The sequence below is a fragment of the Gracilinanus agilis genome, chromosome 6 (assembly GCF_016433145.1).
Source record: "Gracilinanus agilis isolate LMUSP501 chromosome 6, AgileGrace, whole genome shotgun sequence".
NCBI lineage: Eukaryota > Metazoa > Chordata > Mammalia > Didelphimorphia > Didelphidae > Gracilinanus > Gracilinanus agilis.
In genome coordinates this window covers 126,654,751-126,673,840 of record NC_058135.1, presented here as the reverse complement: position 1 = coordinate 126,673,840, position 19,090 = coordinate 126,654,751, and the positions used below count along the sequence as shown (strand labels likewise).

General features: G+C 39.0%; 1 protein-coding gene across 4 annotated transcripts in view; it reads right to left on the bottom strand.

Annotated features, from left to right (window-relative positions):
• Positions 1-19,090, bottom strand: part of SLC10A7 (solute carrier family 10 member 7) — a 323,901-nt gene that overhangs the window by 213,388 nt on the left and 91,423 nt on the right. For 3 of the 4 annotated variants that reach the window (XM_044681402.1, XM_044681405.1, XM_044681404.1), the window contains exon 5: positions 318-356. The exons of the other annotated variant lie outside the window; for it this stretch is intronic. In XM_044681402.1, the coding sequence (XP_044537337.1) occupies positions 318-356 (39 nt within the window). The remainder of the gene's footprint in view (positions 1-317; positions 357-19,090) is intronic. 4 annotated transcript variants of the gene reach the window in all.

The window sequence follows — 19,090 nt, the reverse complement described above, 5'->3', positions numbered from 1 at the left end:
GAAAATAATAGTAATCTAATAGACCTCATTAAACAATCAATATATTGACAGCACTTCTATAGAGAAATGGGTTATCCTTGATTCCTTTAACCCATTCAATGGTATATTAAACTTAAGCATATAAAGTATACTGTAGAAGATCGATTGCCCTTATTTAGTAAATAATTTTATTCAGATCATGATGAGAAGAATGGAACAGGAACATTTAAGAGAACTGAAGAATGTTTCCAGCTTTCACCAAGCCTTCCAAATAACGGACCTCCACCAACCACCCAAAAGTCATTTCAGAGAGAGAGATTTAACATTGCATTACTCACCAAAAAACTTCCAAAGGCTGAGTTAAATATAGCTGCTGCCTACAGAGAAGAAAAAAGAGAGGAAAATTCACTAAAGTAAACAGTCACAGTACAAGCAAAGAATGCTACTCTCCCTCCCTCCTTCCCTCCCTACACTCCTGATCCCACACACTGAACCACATATACCATTAGGCAAAGTTCGCCACTGCTAACAAAAAATTGCCAGTGGCCTGTAGTTTACAAAGACAGATGAGTTGCAGCTTAGGAACTCATAAATAATGGGTCTCAAAAGCAAGCAGAAAAGGCCTGCCACTCGTTATAAACTTATGACAGGTACCCAAAGAATCATCCCCAATATGTGAATAGAAACCTGGTTGTTATTGATTCTGCTACTGGACACAGAGCAATCAAGAGGCTGATTTATTCGTCCAGGAAAACAGCAATTTAGATTTCTGACTGATCCACACACGGCTGCAGTGCCACCCTCGGCAAGTTCCTATCACGCCTGTTCTGTGGGCACCAGGAACTCTAAGCCATCAACTACACAGTGCATTCTCATGCTGACATGAGCCATACATTCCACACATCAGTGAAGAGTTGCCAAAACCCAAGGTAGGCTCTGCTGTTGACATGAACCATACATGCCATAGAGCAGGGAAGGCTGCTAACGCCCAAGCATTTAACAAGTTATCTGCAGCACAGTTCATTCAAAAGTAGCAACATCCATGCAAGACGTCAGTCAAAGTAGTCTTTGTAATTCAGAAAAGAAACAACTGGCAATGAATGACTTTAGAAGCTATCATGCTTACCTAAGTATCCAGGGAACACATGGTGGAGGAAGATAGCTCTTAACTTTAAATCAATCATTATGTTCCATGAAGCTACACCTGAATCTTGAATGCTTCTCCCAGTTCCCCAAATGGATAGAAACTTGTGTGGTATCCAATTTGATGATAGAAAAGAGGAAAAAACAAGAAACCCATATGGGGGGGGAAAAAAGGAAAGGACAAGGGTGAGGGGAGAAAGCCTGGTATTGACATGTCCTGGAGCTCCCGAGCAGAATTAAATTAATCATCATAGACATTTTCAGCCACACTGCAATAAGAAGAGGATGTCAATTTAGCAAGTTTGAATAAAGTCCAAAGCCAAGCTAAGAGCTGTATCTGAACCAGCCTTCTGCTCCATAAGAGGATGCAATGAGAGTGAATGGGTAATGAGATCCCTGGCTCCAGAGAGCTTAGCTCTCCTATTCAAGTTCATAATTAATTCAAAGCTTTGATAATTTCATTAGATTCCTCCTTTGCTGGCCCTATCAATAAAAGATGGCACTGGACTGCAGTTCCTCTGTGGCACAAACACAGGCAAAGGCACAGACCAGGGAACCTTTGCTTCCTGACAGGGACAATGGCATATGGTGCTCCATGCTGCAGAGGGAGCAATGGAAAAAGATACAGCTAAATAAAACATTACAGATGACAGTTGTAAACTACAGCAACATATTTTAACACCTCTTACTTACTGGAATTCCTTTGCTGAGGATTAAAGGAGAGAAAGCTTTGTGGTAAGAGCAGAAATCAGTGAGTGGCGAGGAGGGCAAAAACCCCGCCAATTTCCCAATTCTGACTTTCTATACCTTATGCTTCACACTTTATAATCAATTTACTTCTCCATTAAATGAATTATTTTCCTCTTTTGAACACTTTCCCCAAATTGATTCTTTCAAGAACTTTTCCACCCTATATACACAGTCGCCAAAATATATATTTTCTTCTGAAGTTCAGGTCTAATCCTGCTAATTGCCCACACATGAATGTTCCGTTACATCCAGTTGCCTCTAGGATAAACACACTCTTTGCCATTTATGAACCAAGAAAATCTGGTTCCAGATTCTTTTGCCCTACTCTCAATTTTATACATGCTATATTCCTTTTCCAATTCATTTTCCAGATGAGGAACTGAGGCAAATGGGGAAAGTGACTTGCCCAAGGTCATACAACTAGAAAGTGTCTGAGGATAGATTTTAACTCATATGGATGAATCTTCCTGATATAAGCCTAGTGCTCTATACACTGAACCACTTAACTGCAAAATCTCTTCTGCAAATGAGTATTACTATTATGTACCATATTAACATAAAAACAACAATGAATTTCCTAGCTATGCATAAAAACTACTGAACTGTTCAGAATCATTTTTCTAGCATTAGTGAAGGATCTGAACTTGATAAGCAATGACAGACATTTGTGAAATGGGTGCAGTTACTTATATCCGTTAACTTATGCAGAATTAAATTGACTGAAAATGAAGCTCAATCCTCGACATGTTCTTGGTTTCACTAGCACCAACACTAACAAAGATTCAAGCATTTGTTTTGTTTATACTTATTAATACAGATAAATTTTGTTTTTTCAGGGCTCTAAATATCAATGACCAATGTTTAAATCACACAAGAAATAATAATTTTCTTAATACACCATGACTGTTTCATACTGGACAGAATATCTAGAACTTCCTAAAATATCATTTTATGTATAGATTTACTACTAAAACACAGGGACAAAAACATTAGAACAGGATTTTAGCCTCGTCAGGCTATCAAGAGGTCAAAATGGATCAGGCCAATAAAATAGAATCTTCTAGTTGCAAAAAATTTTTAAAGGTCCTGCTTCCCACCCGCTACAGAAATCCATTCTACAACATCCCTAATGCATGTTCATCAAGCCATTGCACAAACAGCTACAATGATGGAGAGTTCACGATAACACAAAGCATCTTGTTTTATTATTGGATAGCCCTTAGCTTTAGGAAGCTCTTTCTCATACTGAGCCGAAATCTGCCTCTCCCTCTAATTTACACTCACTACTCCAAGTTCTGCCCTCTGGCACTCAGAGTCCATAGTACAGGGGGACAAAGAAATTCTATGTTTCAGACACTACAGAGGTAGAATTTTGATCTTTAGAAACCTATAGAATTTGGAAAATTATATAAATATTTAGAAAATTTCAAAAAACAATTCTACAGGTGTTTAAAGATCAAAATTCTACTACTCTAGTGTCTCAAACACAGAATTTTATATAGAATTAGGTAGTCTGTGGGGCAGAGAATTGATTCGTGCCCTACAGAGAAAGAGAAGGATGGGTGGAGAGGGAAGTAACACTAGGAAGAGAGAGGGCAGGGGGGGAGGAGGGAAGGGGGAGAACAGTAGCTTAAAAAGACCCTAAAGAAGAATAAGAAGGGAATAAGAAGGGAGAGGGGAGAAAGGGAAGTACAATAAGGGAGGGGATTAGGGGAACTAATTAAAAACAAAACATTGGTATAGAAGGAAATAGTGAAAGAAGAAAGGACAGGACAAAGAGAGAATCAAAATGTCTGAGAATACACAGGTGATAATTATAAACTATGGGATGCAGCCAAAGCAGTTCTAAGGGGAAAATTTATATCACTGAGTGCATATATTAACAAATTAGGGAGGGCAGAGATTAATGAATTAGGCATACAACTTAAAAAACTAGAAAATGAACAAATTAAAAATCCCCAGATGAAAACTAAATTAGAAATACTAAAAATCAAAGGCAAAATTAATAAAATCAAAAGTAAAAGAATTATTGAATTAACAAATAAGACTGGTAGTTTGAAAAACCAGATAAAATAGACAAAGTACTGGTAAATCTAATTTAAAAAAAAAAAAAGGAAAGAAGAAAACCAAATTAACAGTATCAAAGATGAAAATTGACCTTTCTTCAAGGAAATTAAGGCAAACATTAAAAACTATCTTGCCCAATTATATGGCAATAAACATAGCACTCTAGGTGATAGAGATGAATATTTAAAAAAATATAAATTGCCTAGATTAACAGCAGAAGAAATAGAATACTTAAATAATCCAATATCAGAAAAAGAAATTGAACAAGCTATGAAAGAACTCCATAAGAAAAAATTGCCAAGGCCTGATGGATTCACAAGTGAATTCTATCAAACATTCAAAGAATAACTAATTCCAATACTATAAAAATTATTTGATATAATAAGCAAAGCCAGGCAGATCAAAATCAGAGAAAGAAAACTACAGACCAATCTCCCTAATAAACAAAGATGCAAAAATCTTAAATAGAACACTAGCAAAAAGACTCCAACAACTGATCATGAGGGCTATCCATCATGACCAGGTGGGATTTATACCAGGAATGCAAGGATGGTTCAACATTAGGAAAACTATCCACATAATTGACCATATCAACAAGCTAACAAACAAAAATCACATGATTATCTCAATAGATGCTGAAAAAGTTTTTGACAAAATACAACACCCATTCCTATTGAAAACATTAGAACATATAGGAATAAAAGGACCTTTCCAAAAATAATAAATTGTATATATCTAAAGCCATTAACAAGTATCATATGCAATGGGGATAAATTAGAAGCCTTTCCAATAAGATCAGGAGTGAAACAAGGATGCCCATTATCACCTCTATTATTTAACATTGTACTAGAAACACTAGCAGTAGCAATTAGAGAAGAAAAAGAAATTGAAGGTATCAAAACAGGCAATGAGGAGACTAAGCTATCAATTTTGCAGATGATATGATGGTATACTTAAAAAATCCTAGAGAATCAACTAAGAAGCTTGTAGAAATAATCAACAACTTTAGCAAAGTTGCAGGATACAAAATAAATGCACATGAATCATCAGCATTTCTATATATTTCCAACAAATCACAGTAGCAAGAGGTAGAAAGAGAAACACCATTTAAAATCACCCTAGACAATATAAAATACTTAGGAATCTATCTACCAAAACAAACACAGCAATTAGACGAAAAAAACTACAAAACACTTTCTAAACAATTAAAACTAGATCTAAACAATTGGAAAGCCACTGATTGCTCATGGGTAGGACTAGCTAACATAATAAAAATGACCATTCTACCCAAATTAATTTACCTATTTGGCGCCATACCTATCAAACTACCAAAAAACTTTTTTACTGAATTAGGAAAAACTATAACAAAGTTCATCTGGAATAACAAAAGATCAAGAATATCAAGGGAAATAATGAAAAAAAATGTAAAGGAAGGGGGCCTAGCAGTACCAGATATTAAACTGTACTATAAAGCAGCGGTCATCAAAAAAGTATGGTACTGGCTAAGAGACAGAAGGGAGAATCAGTGGAATAGACTTGGGGTAAGTGACATCAGCAAGACAGTGTATGAAAAACCCAAAGAGCCCAACTTTTGGGACAAAAATCCACTATTTGACAAAAACTGCTGGGAAATCTGGAAAACAATATGGGAGAGATTAGGTTTAGATCAACATCTCACACCCTACACCAAAATAAATTCAGAATGGGTGAATGACTTGAATATAAAGAGGGAAACTATAAATAAGTTAAGTGAACATAGAATAGTTTACTTGTCAAGATCTCTGGGAAAGGAAAGATTTTAAAACCAAGCAAGAGTTAGAGAAAATTACAAAATGTAAAATAAATGATTTTGATTATATCAAACTAAAAAGCTTTTGTACAAACAAAAAAAAAATGTAGCCAAAATCAGAAGGGAAACAAGAAGTTGGGAAAAAGTCTTTATAACAAAAAACTCTGACAGGGGTCTAATTACACAAATATACAAGGAGTTAAAGCAATTGTATAAAAAATCAAGCCATTCCCCAATTGATAAATGGGCAAGAGACATGAATAGGCAATTTTCAGGTAAAGAAATCAAAAGTATCAATAAGCACATGAGAAAGTGTTCCAAATCTCTAATAATTAGAGAAATGCAAATCAAAACAACTCTGAGGTATCACCTCACACCTAGCAGATTGGCTAAAATGAAAGAAGGGGAGAGTAATGAATGCTGGAGGGGATATGGCAAAACTGGGACATTGATGCATTGCTGGTGGAGTTGTGAACTGATCCAACCATTCTGGATGGCAGTTTGGAACTTTGCTCAAAGGGCTATAAAAGAATGCCTGCCCTTTGGTCCAGCCATACCATTGTTGGGTTTGTACCCCAAAGAGATCATAGATAAACAGACTTGTACGAAAATATTTATAGCCACGCTTTTTGTGGTGGCAAAAAACTGGAAAATGAGGGGATGTCCTTCAATTGGGGAATGGCTGAACAAATTGTGGTATATGCTGGTGATGGAATACTAATGTGCTAAAAGGAATAATAAACTGGAGGAATTCCATGTGAACTGGAAAGACCTCCAGGAACTGATGCAGAGTGAAAGGAGCAAAGCCAGAAGAACAATGTACACAGAGACCAATACACTGTGGGTAAAATAGAATGTAATGGACTTCTGTACTAGCAGCAATGCAATGACACAGGACAATTCAGAGGGACTTATAGAAACGAACGCTACCCACATTCAGAGGAAGAACTGCAGGAGAGGAAACACAGAAGAAAAGCAACCGCTTGAACACATGGGTTGAGGTGGACATGATTGGGGATGTAGACTCGAAACTACCACACCAATGCAACTACCAACAGTTTGGAAATAGGTCTTGATCAATGACACGTGTTAAAACCAGTGGAAATACGCATCAGCCATGTTGGGGGGGGGGGTTTCGGTGGGGAGGGCGGGGTGAAGGGGAAAGTAAGAGCATGAATTATGTGACCATGTTAACTTTTCTAAAAAATAAATATTTATAAATGTTTTTAAAAATTGGAAAATAAGGGGATGCCCTTCGATTGGGGAATGGCTGAACAAATTGTGATATCTGTTGGTGATGGAATACTATTGTGCTCAAAGGAATAACGAATGGAGGAATTCCATGTGAACTGGAGTGACTTCCAGGAACTGATGCAGAATGAAAGAGCAGATCCAGGAGAACATTGTACACAGAGACTGACACACTATGGCACAATCTAATGTAATGGACTTCTGTACTAGCAGCAATGCAATGATACAAGACAATTCTGAGGAACTTATGAGGAAGAATGCTATCCATATCCAGAGAAAGAACCATGGAAGTAGAAACACAGAAGAAAAACAACTGCTTGATCACATGGTTCAATGGAGATGTGATTGAGGATGAAGACTCTAAACGATCACCCTAGTGCAAATATTAATAATATGGAAATAGGTCTGGATCAATGACACATGTAAAACCCAGTGGAACTGTGCATTGGCTATGGGAGGGGGTGGGACGAGGAGAAGGAAAGAACATAAGTCATGTAACCATGGAAAAATATTCTAAATTAATTCATTAAATAAACTTAAATTCTTTTAAAGAAGATTATTCACTAATAAAAATGAATAATATAGAAATATGGTTTGAGTGATAATACATGTATAACCCAGATTGAATTGCTTATCAGCTCCATGCCAGGGGAGGGAAAAAGGGAGAAAGAGAACATGGAACACATAACTTTGGAAAACTTTTGTGGTAATTTGTTATTAAAACAAAATAAAGATAAGTATTTTAAAAATAAACATCTATTAGGCACCTACTGCATGCCAGGCACTATAATACAAGCTCAAGATCAATGAACAAGAAATTCAAACTGTTTCCAGGTTAATCCTTGAGACATTAACTTGTAAGTTATAAGTTACCGAATAACCTGGAGTCAGGAAGACCAGAGTTCAAATCCAACTTCTGATATTTACTAGCTGTGTGACTCTGGGTAAGTCTCTTATCCTCTCCTTGCCTCACTTTCCTCAAATGCAAAATTGGGATCATAATAGCACATATGTTCCAGAGCTGGTGTGAGGATCAAATGAGATATCTGTAAAGGGCTTACTTAGCACAGTGCCTGGCACATGGCAAGTACTCAATAAATGCTTTTCTTGCATGAGATTTTATTTCCAAGGAGAAGACTTCATTGTCCTGCTACAGAGAGAAGAAAGAATATGAAGAACCATAATAAGATAAATGAAAACACTGAAAAGCAGTGGAACTCCCATTAATCACAATTACCAATCAGGTTTCTAGAAAACAGAAGATTAAATCCCCTTCCTTCCCTCAGTAGAGATGTAGGGGATATGGAGAAGCATTGCCCACCGTGTGTTAGGCAGTTGGCTTTAACTATTATTCTTTGCAACAAGAATGGGTTCAATTGGTGATGGGGGAGGGAAACACATGTGGATATTTAGCAATAATGATGGTGTTTTAAAAAAGGCATGAACAAAAAATTTTAAAGAAAATCTTGAAAAAATTGGTTCTACACAGGTTAATGCCCTTTTAAATCATTCTAAAGTACCTTGCAATGGGCTATACAATGCAAAAAAAAATAATGTATTCACTAAAGGTAGAGAAATATAAGCTACAATATTTCATAAGTAAGAGTTCTTCCCCCAAATATACTCAAATAACTTATAGTGGCAGAGGAGGCAACATGGGGTAATAAAAAAAGCAGTAGATTTGGGGTTCAGAGGATCTGAGTTCTAATGTTATCTCTGCCACTAAATACCTATGTGAATCCAGGTAAGTCACTTCCTCTTTCTTTGGTCCCATTTGGGGTTGTGGAACTAGATGGTTTCTATGGTCCTTTTCTGGCTCTAAATCCTAAAAATCTTACCAATTTAAAAAGAACTAAGAATACAGAATACTCCCTTTGCTTAGTAATAAATACCTCAATTACACAAACATTTAAATTTACCTACTTAATGACTTCTTTTGTCACCTTATAGATCCCACAATAACTACAGTTTTAGTTGAATGAACCAGTAAAATATGCAGGGTGTTCAATTGTATTCAATTATTATTGATCCATGTCACAGAAAATTAAGCATACAAGACATCTATTCAAAAGTAAGCTCAGGGACCATACCAGAATTTAAAGGAAAAGATGATCTTGCTTTGCTCAAGTCCACTACTGAGAGAACCAAACCCTTAAAAAGAGTAAAAAAGCAAGTTTTTTATTTAAAAGAAAAAAAATTATGAAAATGGTATGTGTTCTTCACCAAAAAATAGAAAGGAATGTTGTAGAACTGTTACAAAGGTTTCATGTGCTTCAAGAATGATTAATTTGGGGGCAATAAATGGGCACAAACCCTTCAATGCTCACTTTCATTTCTTTGTTTTAAAAAATATTTCAGGAACTCTCCAAGATTTGTATTTTCATTTCATATCCAAACCTTAGCAGCTGGCTGCTTTTTCACTAATATGCCACATTTTCTTTAGAGCATGGCCTATTTCTACAGATCTGCTTATTGATAACAGTGGAAGAAAAGTTATTTAATATCCTTAATCATCTTGGGGTGAATTGGAAGAGAATGGGACAGGGGAGTGTTGTTCTTAACTATTCATCTCAATTCAGGCAAGAAAAAAACATATATTCCAGTTACTGGTTCTGGGTGCTAAATTGAATCAGGTGTCCTCTCCTCTTAAGAAAATTAAGTTGCTTTTGTGCAAGAGTGTTTTAATGAGAACAGAGCTGGCCGACAGTGATAAATGGGAATGACACCAAAGAGAGCATGTAAGCAGGACAATATGTGCATGTTTCCACCTCGTAGCCTATTTTTCACTGACTATTCTGAATGACTTCGCTGTTTCTTAAGGGGCCTATTAATCTCAAATTTAGTTATTACACAACGTTTATTTGAACATATATTCTGTGGATGATGACAGTTAATAAAGGAAATCTTTCACAAGCTGTATTTTTACATATTGTTCCAGCTACAGCTCCGAGTCATTCTCTTGCATTGATGGAATAACCTACTGTGTGGTGTGGCTTGAAAAAAGGAACATATATTCAGATTATTTTCTAAGCATGCAGGGACTCTTAAATAACTCTTAAAATGCACACCCCACCTCCACCAAAAAAAAAAAGAAAAAATCCTGCAACAAAATGGCTCACACCAATGAACATCTTACCTGTCCAGCCAAAATCATTTATTGTGCAAGCTAGTACTTCCAAAACAAGCTAAATAGATGCCTTTTAACACTTCCAATCATCTTTTAGAGGTTTGATGCCTATTGTGAGTCTAGATCTTGCATATGAAAAAAGGCATTTTCTCACAATCTAACTGAAAAGAAAGATCAATTTTTGTTGATGTTAGAAGAGAATCAGAGGTTGCAGCAATTTGGATTTTCTCTTGTGAACATTTCATATTATTATATAGCATTAATATAAATTATTAATATAAAACAGTTGTTTCTCTATTTCTAATAAATATCCAAGTCCGTCTTTGTGATATCAATTTCAATCCATCCCATTCTCTTCCCTCACACATCCTCGACCTTAATTCAGGCCTTCATCAACTCTCTCCTAGGGACCTGCAACTCATAATTGGGCTCCTTGCTTCCACACTGTCCCTCTCCAATTCATCCTCTACACAGAAGCCAAATTAATGTTTCTAAAAAGCAGGGCTAACTCCTAAAACTGACACTGGAAAACCCTGTGTAGCACAGGTCCCACTTACTCTTTTTTTTTTGCAACAATCCCCTTTCACACATCTTTCAGGGCAAACTAAGCTGCTTGGAGTTTCACATACATGACATTCCATTTCCAACTCCATGGCTTTCTGGCAAGCAGGGCCTTTCCCACTCCTGGAATTCACTCTCCCTCCTCTATCTCCGAGAACCTCTGGGTGCTAACACCTTCTGCCAGAAGATATGGGCATAAATTTAAATAGAGAAGAGTGTCTTATTTCTCCTTGTAAACATTGCACCCATTCCCCACTCCACCCCCCCACCACAGAAGAATATGTCCTCTGAGGGTGTTGTGAGGAAGATTAGATTAGGTATTGATTATGTATTGATTAGGATGTACCTAGCAGGAAGGAGCTGGAGCTGGGAATTCCAGGTTGGAATGAAGGAGGAGGAAGAGGTGACTTGGCTCTGAGTGGGACTCCATTAGGGGTTAACACAAACTGTGGTTAGCCCTGGGAGCACTCAGAGTAAAAGGACATCCTGCTTCCTGTTTCCCCTGGGATCCTGTGTGGTGTGGCATCTAGCAAAAGGACAGAATCTACAGAGCCAAGGGAGGAAGTGAAGTTTGAAACCTGGTGGACAGTGCTTCAAGCAAAACCCTCACAACCTGTTACCTGAGACAACTTTAGCTCCTGGCATCCAGAGATCATCAGTGGATTGCAGTGAGAATCCCAAAGCCACAAAGCCCAGCTGTACTCAAGCCTGGCAGGTCCCAGGTTTGAGGCAGAAACCCAGAGACTCCATTTACAGCTCCTTGGGCCCTGTTAGTTTAGATCACTTAGATTAGTGTAGTAGAATAAGTCCTTCCCTGTCCCTGTGGGTTTTGTTATTAGGTGTTATGGTTTAAGAGTAGACATTCCTATCCCTCCTTTTTTTTTTTTTTTTATCCTGGGACTCCATTCTAGCAGCATAGGGCCACAACCAGTAGGCAATGGGTCGCTCAGGGTCACCCAGCTGGGAAGTGTCTGAGCCCGGATTTGAACCTAGGACCTTTCGTCTCTAGGCCTGGCTCTCACTCCACTGAGCTAGCCCAGCTGCCGCTACTTTAGGTTGCAGTTTCTTTAGCAGATGTAGTTTTTACAGGGTGGGGTTCCTAGCCCCACGCCCAACCCTCCTCCTTTTTCATCAGGGCTAGGGACCGTCCTTAGCCCAGGAGTGGTAAGGGTGGGAGATAGGGGTCAAGTGACTTGCCCAAGGTCACACAGCTCGAAGTGTCCAAGGCCGGACTTGAACCTAGGACCTCCCGTCTCTAGGCCTGGCTCTCAATCCACTGAGCCACTCAGCTGCCCCATCCCTCCTTTAGTTGTTCCTAAATAAACCCAGTTTCATCCTGTTACCTTGTCAGTTGAATTTAAGGCCTCTGGCCAGAGTGACAGTTGGCTGTTATTTTTCAGTTGGGAGTGGCTTTGCTGGACAAGTCTTCAATGTTCAGTTTTAGTCTCTCTTAAATCCCAGAGTGTGTTCCCACAAACCCCTTAGTTAATTTATAATATCCCTGGTGACCCCATTACCTCACTTATATTTTCCTACAAGGGTAGGGACACTGCAGTTTTGCCCTTGCACAGGCAGTGCCTAGTCCAATGTACCCAACACAGCTAATCCATGAAACTGGGAACAAACTCGCTTCTCCCGTGTTTGCCTCTCCTATGGGACTCTTGTCCAGATTCTCCCATATGACAGTCATGGAGGGGTTGGGAAGGAGTATGTATGTCTCCTTCTTTTGATGCTATGAGGAAGCCAATGGAACCAGGGGGCTATTCACGGTTTATCCCTCCCCTTTGATATATCCACAAAACCACACTTTCTTTTCACTCAGTTACACCTAGATGACATTCCTTATTTCCCCTTCGAAATTTTCTAAGCCTTCCACATGGGTGAGCATTAAAAAAAAAAAAAAAAAAAAAAAAAAAAAAGTCTGTTGATTTGTTTGATTGCCATATTTGAACGTAAAGCAGAAGGAACTAGATGTCTGACTCAGAAGGAAAATCTTTGTTTTTATGTTAAAAATAGGGCTCCTGGATTCAATAGGTACCTCTCCATGCAGAGTCAAGTTAAACTATTTGCAGCTACTGACTTAAATGTTACACAGGAAAATAGTCTGGTTCTTAATACTTAATGGATAAAGGGCCAGCCTTGGCATCAGGAAGCTTTGGGGTATAATCCTGCCTCTGAAGTGTAACCAGCTATCTAAACCTTAGCATCAAGAGGGCACAACAGATAGAAAGCCGGGCCTAAACTTGAGACAATCTGAGTTCCTAACCATGTCATCCTGGGCAAGTTACTTCACCTCTGTCTGCCTGGCAAATCTTTTAGTTAGCCCAGGGAATTCTCTAAGATTGTAGGTTACAGACACATTATTGATCTGTTTAGTCAGACGGCCTTTCCCCACATAAACAGGGAAGTCCACAAATGGATGAAATTAGAGGCCCAGAAAAAAATTTTTTATAGTCTAAAAAATTATTTGTAGTTCAAAAATAGGATTCTTCAATGAATAGGTGGCCTCACAGACCACAACTCACAACTCATCAAAAAAAAAAATAGGAATGAGAACAAACACACTTCCAAATCAGCATTTACTACTAAACATTCTTTTAAAAGGCCTTTCTTCTTTAGTTTCTTTTTTAAAACTCTTACCTTCCATCTTAGAATCAATACTGTGCTTTGATTCCAAGGCAGAAGAGCAGTAAGGGCTAGGCAATAGGGGTTAAGTGACTTGCCCAGGGTTACACAGCTAGGAAGTGTCTGAGACCAGATTTGAATCCAGGACCTCCATCTCTAGGCCTGGCTCTCCATCCACTGAGTCATCTAGCTGCCCCCTCTTCAGTTTCTTAATAGAGGTCATCACATACATGGACCATCCTGCTAATTTTTAATTGAAACTCCACTTAAAGTCAACACATAATCTACACAACAGATCTACCTTCTCTCCAAACGTGAAGAGGGAGCAGCTCCTCAACAGACCCTCGCACAGCAGAGAGCCTCTGCTGAAACATTCCCTATTTGCCACAAGTCTTGAGTAGGAAGTAGGAGGGGAGCTGCTCACTCACACAGTGCTATTTAGCCATCCATTAGGTCTGAGAGCTGGGAGCGTCTTAGGAGAGTCCTGGATCAATCCTCCAGCAAGAATTCTCTCATCAGCTTTTCATTAACAGTAAAAATAGCTTTCCTGTCATCTTCTGGGAAATAACTTAGAATAGAATCACTGAACTTACATGGACCTCGGCGATCATCTCCTCCAGCCCTCTGCCTCTGAGAAAGCTTAAACCTAAAGCATTCAGGATAGGTGCCTGCCTACGGGATGCTTCAGGAGCAAAGAGAATCGTTCAGGAGGCTGCCCCAAGGGTCAAGTCATCTACCTCGGCAGCATCAAACTCCAATAGAAACAGGGCCATCGCTCCCCGAAGGCAGCCTACAGATGTCATTTTTAAATGTAATCTTTCCCCCATTGTAAGAAAAAATGGGCTCAATGAAGCCTCCCTTTTGAAAGGTTAGAGAGTGGCTTCCTCACTTGGAGGAGATGACCTCCAACATGTCTTCCCATTTTAAAATCCTACGAACTATAATCCAAAATATTAGATCTCATTTTCCTCCTTAGTAAAATGAGAAGGTCAATGAGAATGGGAGTCTCAACAGGAAGAGGGAGAAAAAAATAGATTTTTATTGATGACACATTGTAGCATCAATAAGAATCTGTTAACAAATTGTCATGGGAGGAACTAAACGGTAAATGAAGTGTTACAGTTCTTCATATGGATGGGGTTTTTTAGGTTCTTAAGGGAATTTCATTTCTTTGTCTGCTTCAGGGAAAAAGTGAGAGCTACTTTAAGTAAAATTACTGGGATAGACACTAAATAGGAAACTTTAAGTCTTAGCAATATTTTGGCAACTGTTCTACCTGACTCTTTTTTTTTAAATCCTATGTCCTGTCTTAATATCAATTCCAACTGTATTAGTATTAATAGTATTCATTCCAAGTATTCATTTTTAGTATTAATTCTAAGAGAGGGAAGGGCTAGGCAATTGGAATTAAGTGATTTACCCAAGGTCACACAGCTAGGATATGTCAGAGGCCACATTTGAATGCAAGACCTCCCAACTCCAGGCCTGGAGCTCTATTCACTGGGCCATCTGAATGACTTTTCAAAAGTTATTTTAATAATTTAATATTTTAATACCTAGATTCCTGGAGTAAGGAAAATCTGGTTTCATGTTAGTCGACTAGAATTTAAACACCTACTCTGTGCCCCGACCCACTACTGAACCTTAGTTAGACAAAGAAAGGTAAGAGCCAATGCTTCCTCTGAAGGAATTTCATCAAGCGGACCAGACAACTGGCTGACAATGATGCACAAACCAGATATATATAAGATAAATTGGAAATAATCAGGTGGTGGGGGAGGGAGAGAGGCCCTGGCACAAGGGTCAGGAAAGATGTCTTGAAGACAGTCAGAATCTTTGGAACATGAAAGAGGCCAGTGAGAACAGAGGCAAAGAGGAAGAGGGAGAGCCTTGGAGGCATGGAGCGAGCCCAGTGAGCCAGTGATGATGCCCCATTGGCAGCCCTGCCTCTGACACATCTTGGCGGCTTGGCTCCTCGCACCCCCAGGCTAAGTCCTAAGATTACAGAGTAATTACCAGCTGCATGAGGAGGGGAAGCTTCCAGACTAGGAAGTCCTCCCACTGATGAAGCTGGAGATGTCACACAACACACAGAAGATATGTAAATTCACACAGCATAAATTTCTTTCTTCTTCATTAAAAAGTTTTAACAAAGTCTGAAATAGTATTTCTAAAAGACAGTCATGAATACATATGAAATAGGAGCTATTTTTAATCAAAGTCACCTACAAAATTAGGGTAGAGCCACAGTATTACAAGAAAAACTCTTGGTGGATTTGGAGGCAAATGGCCTGGGTCCAAATCGCAGGTCCCCAACTCCCCTTCCCCACTATGATGTCAAAATCATGCCAACTGCACTCTGGACAGCAGACTTCTCCACTCCAACTCAACACAAGTTCTAACAGATAAGATTCTGCCTTGTCTTGCCCAGAACTAGTCTGTACACCAAGTTGTGAGAACCCCTTTACAGCTCTCTTTTATGTGTTGTCCTCATTAGAATGTAAGCTCGGTGAGAGGGGCAACTGCCTTTCCTGCTTTTATTTACATCCATAATCCTTAGTCAGAACCTGGTATGTAGTAAACACTCATAACATAATTAATAATAACTGTCATTTACATAATCCTTTAAGGTTTTCAGAATGCTTTTTCCTCCCATAAATGCTTGCTCTATCATCTATCTATTCATCTACTTATCTATCTCTGTCCACCATGCAGCCATCCATCTTCCTATCTCTCCATCCCCCCTCTCTCTATCTATCCATTTATCTATCCACCTATCTGTCCATCCATCTATATCTAACTATCCATCTACATCTATCTATATCTATCCATTCATCCATTTATATTTATCCATCCATTTCTATCCATTCACCCATCTATATCTATCTATCTATACATCCATCTCTGTCTATCTATATATCCATCTATCTGTCATCTATCTACCTACCTGTCTCTAGTGTCTATTACCCATCCATCCACATCTCTGCCCATCCATCCATCCATCCTATCTCTATCCTTTATGCATCCAACTATCTTTTGTAAGGGGTCAAATAGTTGAAGGGTTGGACTAAATTTATAAGAGTGTGGTCACCAAAAATTATTACTCAAGTCAGAATGACTTTTTAATGGTAGTTTATTTTTTAAAGGAGAGTGAAAGTAAGAAAATCAGAGAGAGAGCAGATAATTACTCTGGCCTGGTCTTAACCAGGCAGGGCTTCAGGGGTACCAGCAAAGGGGGCCCAGAGGTAAATTAAAGAAGGGTTTTAGCCATGAGGCCTCCTCCAAGAAAAGGAGGTATCTCCAGAAGCTAATACCTCCAGGAAAACCAAGAAAAGGAAGTCAGCCTACTTCATTCATCCACATGGTAGTTCTAAGGGAAAATTCAAGGGCGGTCCAAGGTCCCCAGCCAGAGCCCCTTCAAGATCAAGTTGAAGGTGAAAAACCTCTTCAGAGGAAGTTCTTGCCACTTTTAAAGACCATTCCTTTCACCACTTCCTGTGCCTTCCTCTCAATTTACATTAACCAATTATAGCTAAAGTTTTGCTTAGGACTGGCCAGGGGGCAATCAGTTGATACTGGTTCGTCACCCAATATCGCACACGTGGGTCACAGACCTCTCCCTACTTAAAGATAAGTGGGGTATATATGCTTCTTGTGATTAAATCTAAAAATGGGCAGGGGAGAGTTAATCCCATTTTCACACTGTCAATCTACCTACCTATCTCTAACCTCTATATATCTAACCACCCATCCATCCATTCATCTTCCTATCACTATCCTCCATTCATCTATCTGTCTACCCATCTACCTATCTATAGCCTCTATCCATCCATTCATCCATCTATCTACCTCTTTTATCTCTCTATCCTCTATGCTTGTATATATCTGTCTCTATCCATCTACTTACCTAATACCTCTATCTCCATTTATATATCCATCTATGTATAGAATTATATTCTTAATTTTTCTTTTCCTTCCTCCTTCCCTCCCTCTCTCTCTCTCTCTCCCTTCCTTTCTTCCTCCCTTCCTTATCAGTTAGTCAAATCTCATTTAAGGAAGCTAAGTATCTAAGAAAGTTAAATGACTTGCTCAAATCAATACATACCAAAAAGCAGAGTTAGGACTCAAAATCAAGTTCTTTGGCTCTAGTCCAGGGTCCTTACCATAGATGATCCCTAAGCATTTACTAAAAACGTATAATGTGGTATAATATCATTTCTGCTATGCAAAATGTAGAGGAGGATGAGTGACACTTACCAGTTTAGAACTTGGAACCAACCTAGCTTGCCATGAGCCAGCAAGGGAGAAGCAGTTACTGGCAGACTATAAAAAGCAGGGTTTTGAACAAGAAGCTTTTTCAATTGGGAGAAGGAACTTTTGTTGAGAGGTTGGTTGGGACCACTACCACACCCCCAACTTCTGTATAAAGCTGTGTTATTCATCCTAATCAATCATCAAGAAAGAAGCAATGTTAATACCATCAAACAATCTGGTTCAGGCTAAGCAGCCTGGCCTGGACAGGTTGAAATGGAGGGGACAAATCTTTCCAACTGATAATCTCAAACCTGACTACCTTCAATTGATAGTACCTGATCATCAGTAGTTTAGCAAAGCTTTCCTTATACCTCTTTCCTTCAGTCCCTGCTTCCCTGTCCTAAGTTTGCTGAAATTCTGAAACTTACTTAGGTGGATGTCATCATTACCCTAAGGATCATCAAACATATCCTTGGGTACATGAGGGAAGAAGGATTACTCAAACTAAAGTTAAATCACAGTCACTAGCGTTATCCATCAGTTGTAGAGCCAGGATAAGCAGTCAAAGAAGCTATGCGATCTAACCCACAGTCTCTTATTTGACCACTTATTTATGGGACACTGTTATAGTGGAGTTGGGTGTATTAGTTTAGTCACAAATATCACTGTGGGATCTTGGTGTTCACCACCACAACCTAGTATTCACCTAGCTTCAGGTTCTCATACCATCAGGGGACCTTGGGCCATCCCATTATCAGCATATCAACTCCTATAACAGTGGTAGGTTCTGTACCAGGGTCTGAGGATACAAAGACAAAAATAAAATAGTCCCTGCTCTTTAGGAACTTACAGTCTAGCGGGATCGAAGACATTTACATAAACAGATCTGTGCAAACTGGACACATACAAAATAGATAAAAGGTAATTTGGAAGAAGGGAGATACCAGAAGGTAAAGAGATTTGGAAAGTACTTGAATTGGGTGGAGGCAGAACTAAGCCTAAGTGGGGAACCAGTGCAGACGGGTATACGACTGTGGAAACAGCGCCCTGAGACTTGTAAAGAAACCTCCAGCAGAGGATCAAGCAAGAGGGCCCACCAGGGGGCTTGACCTTGGAAAAAACCAGAATTCAGACCTCAAGAGCCAATAGATTGGGAACAGACACTGAGCCCGAGGATAAAGCTGAGAAGCTGCTGGGCTAATGATGGCTACTCAGCATCAGGAGGTTCAGAAGAGAAAGAATAATAACAAAAAGAAGAAGTCTTTAACACTCGACAGCTTTTACACAGAGAAAATCCAGACAACCGAGCAAACAGAGGAGGAGAACAAACAAGCATCCGGACCCTCCTCAAATAAGGAAAACTCCTCACAAGCTATGGAAGAGTTCAAAACTGAGATTTTGAGGAAAATGGAAGAGATCTGGCAAGAAAATAACAGTTTAAAAGGTAGAATCTTGCAATTGGAAAGTGAGGCTCAGAAATCAAATGAACTGATAAGCAAATTGAACACCAGAAATGATAAGATTGAAAAGGAATACCAAAAGAT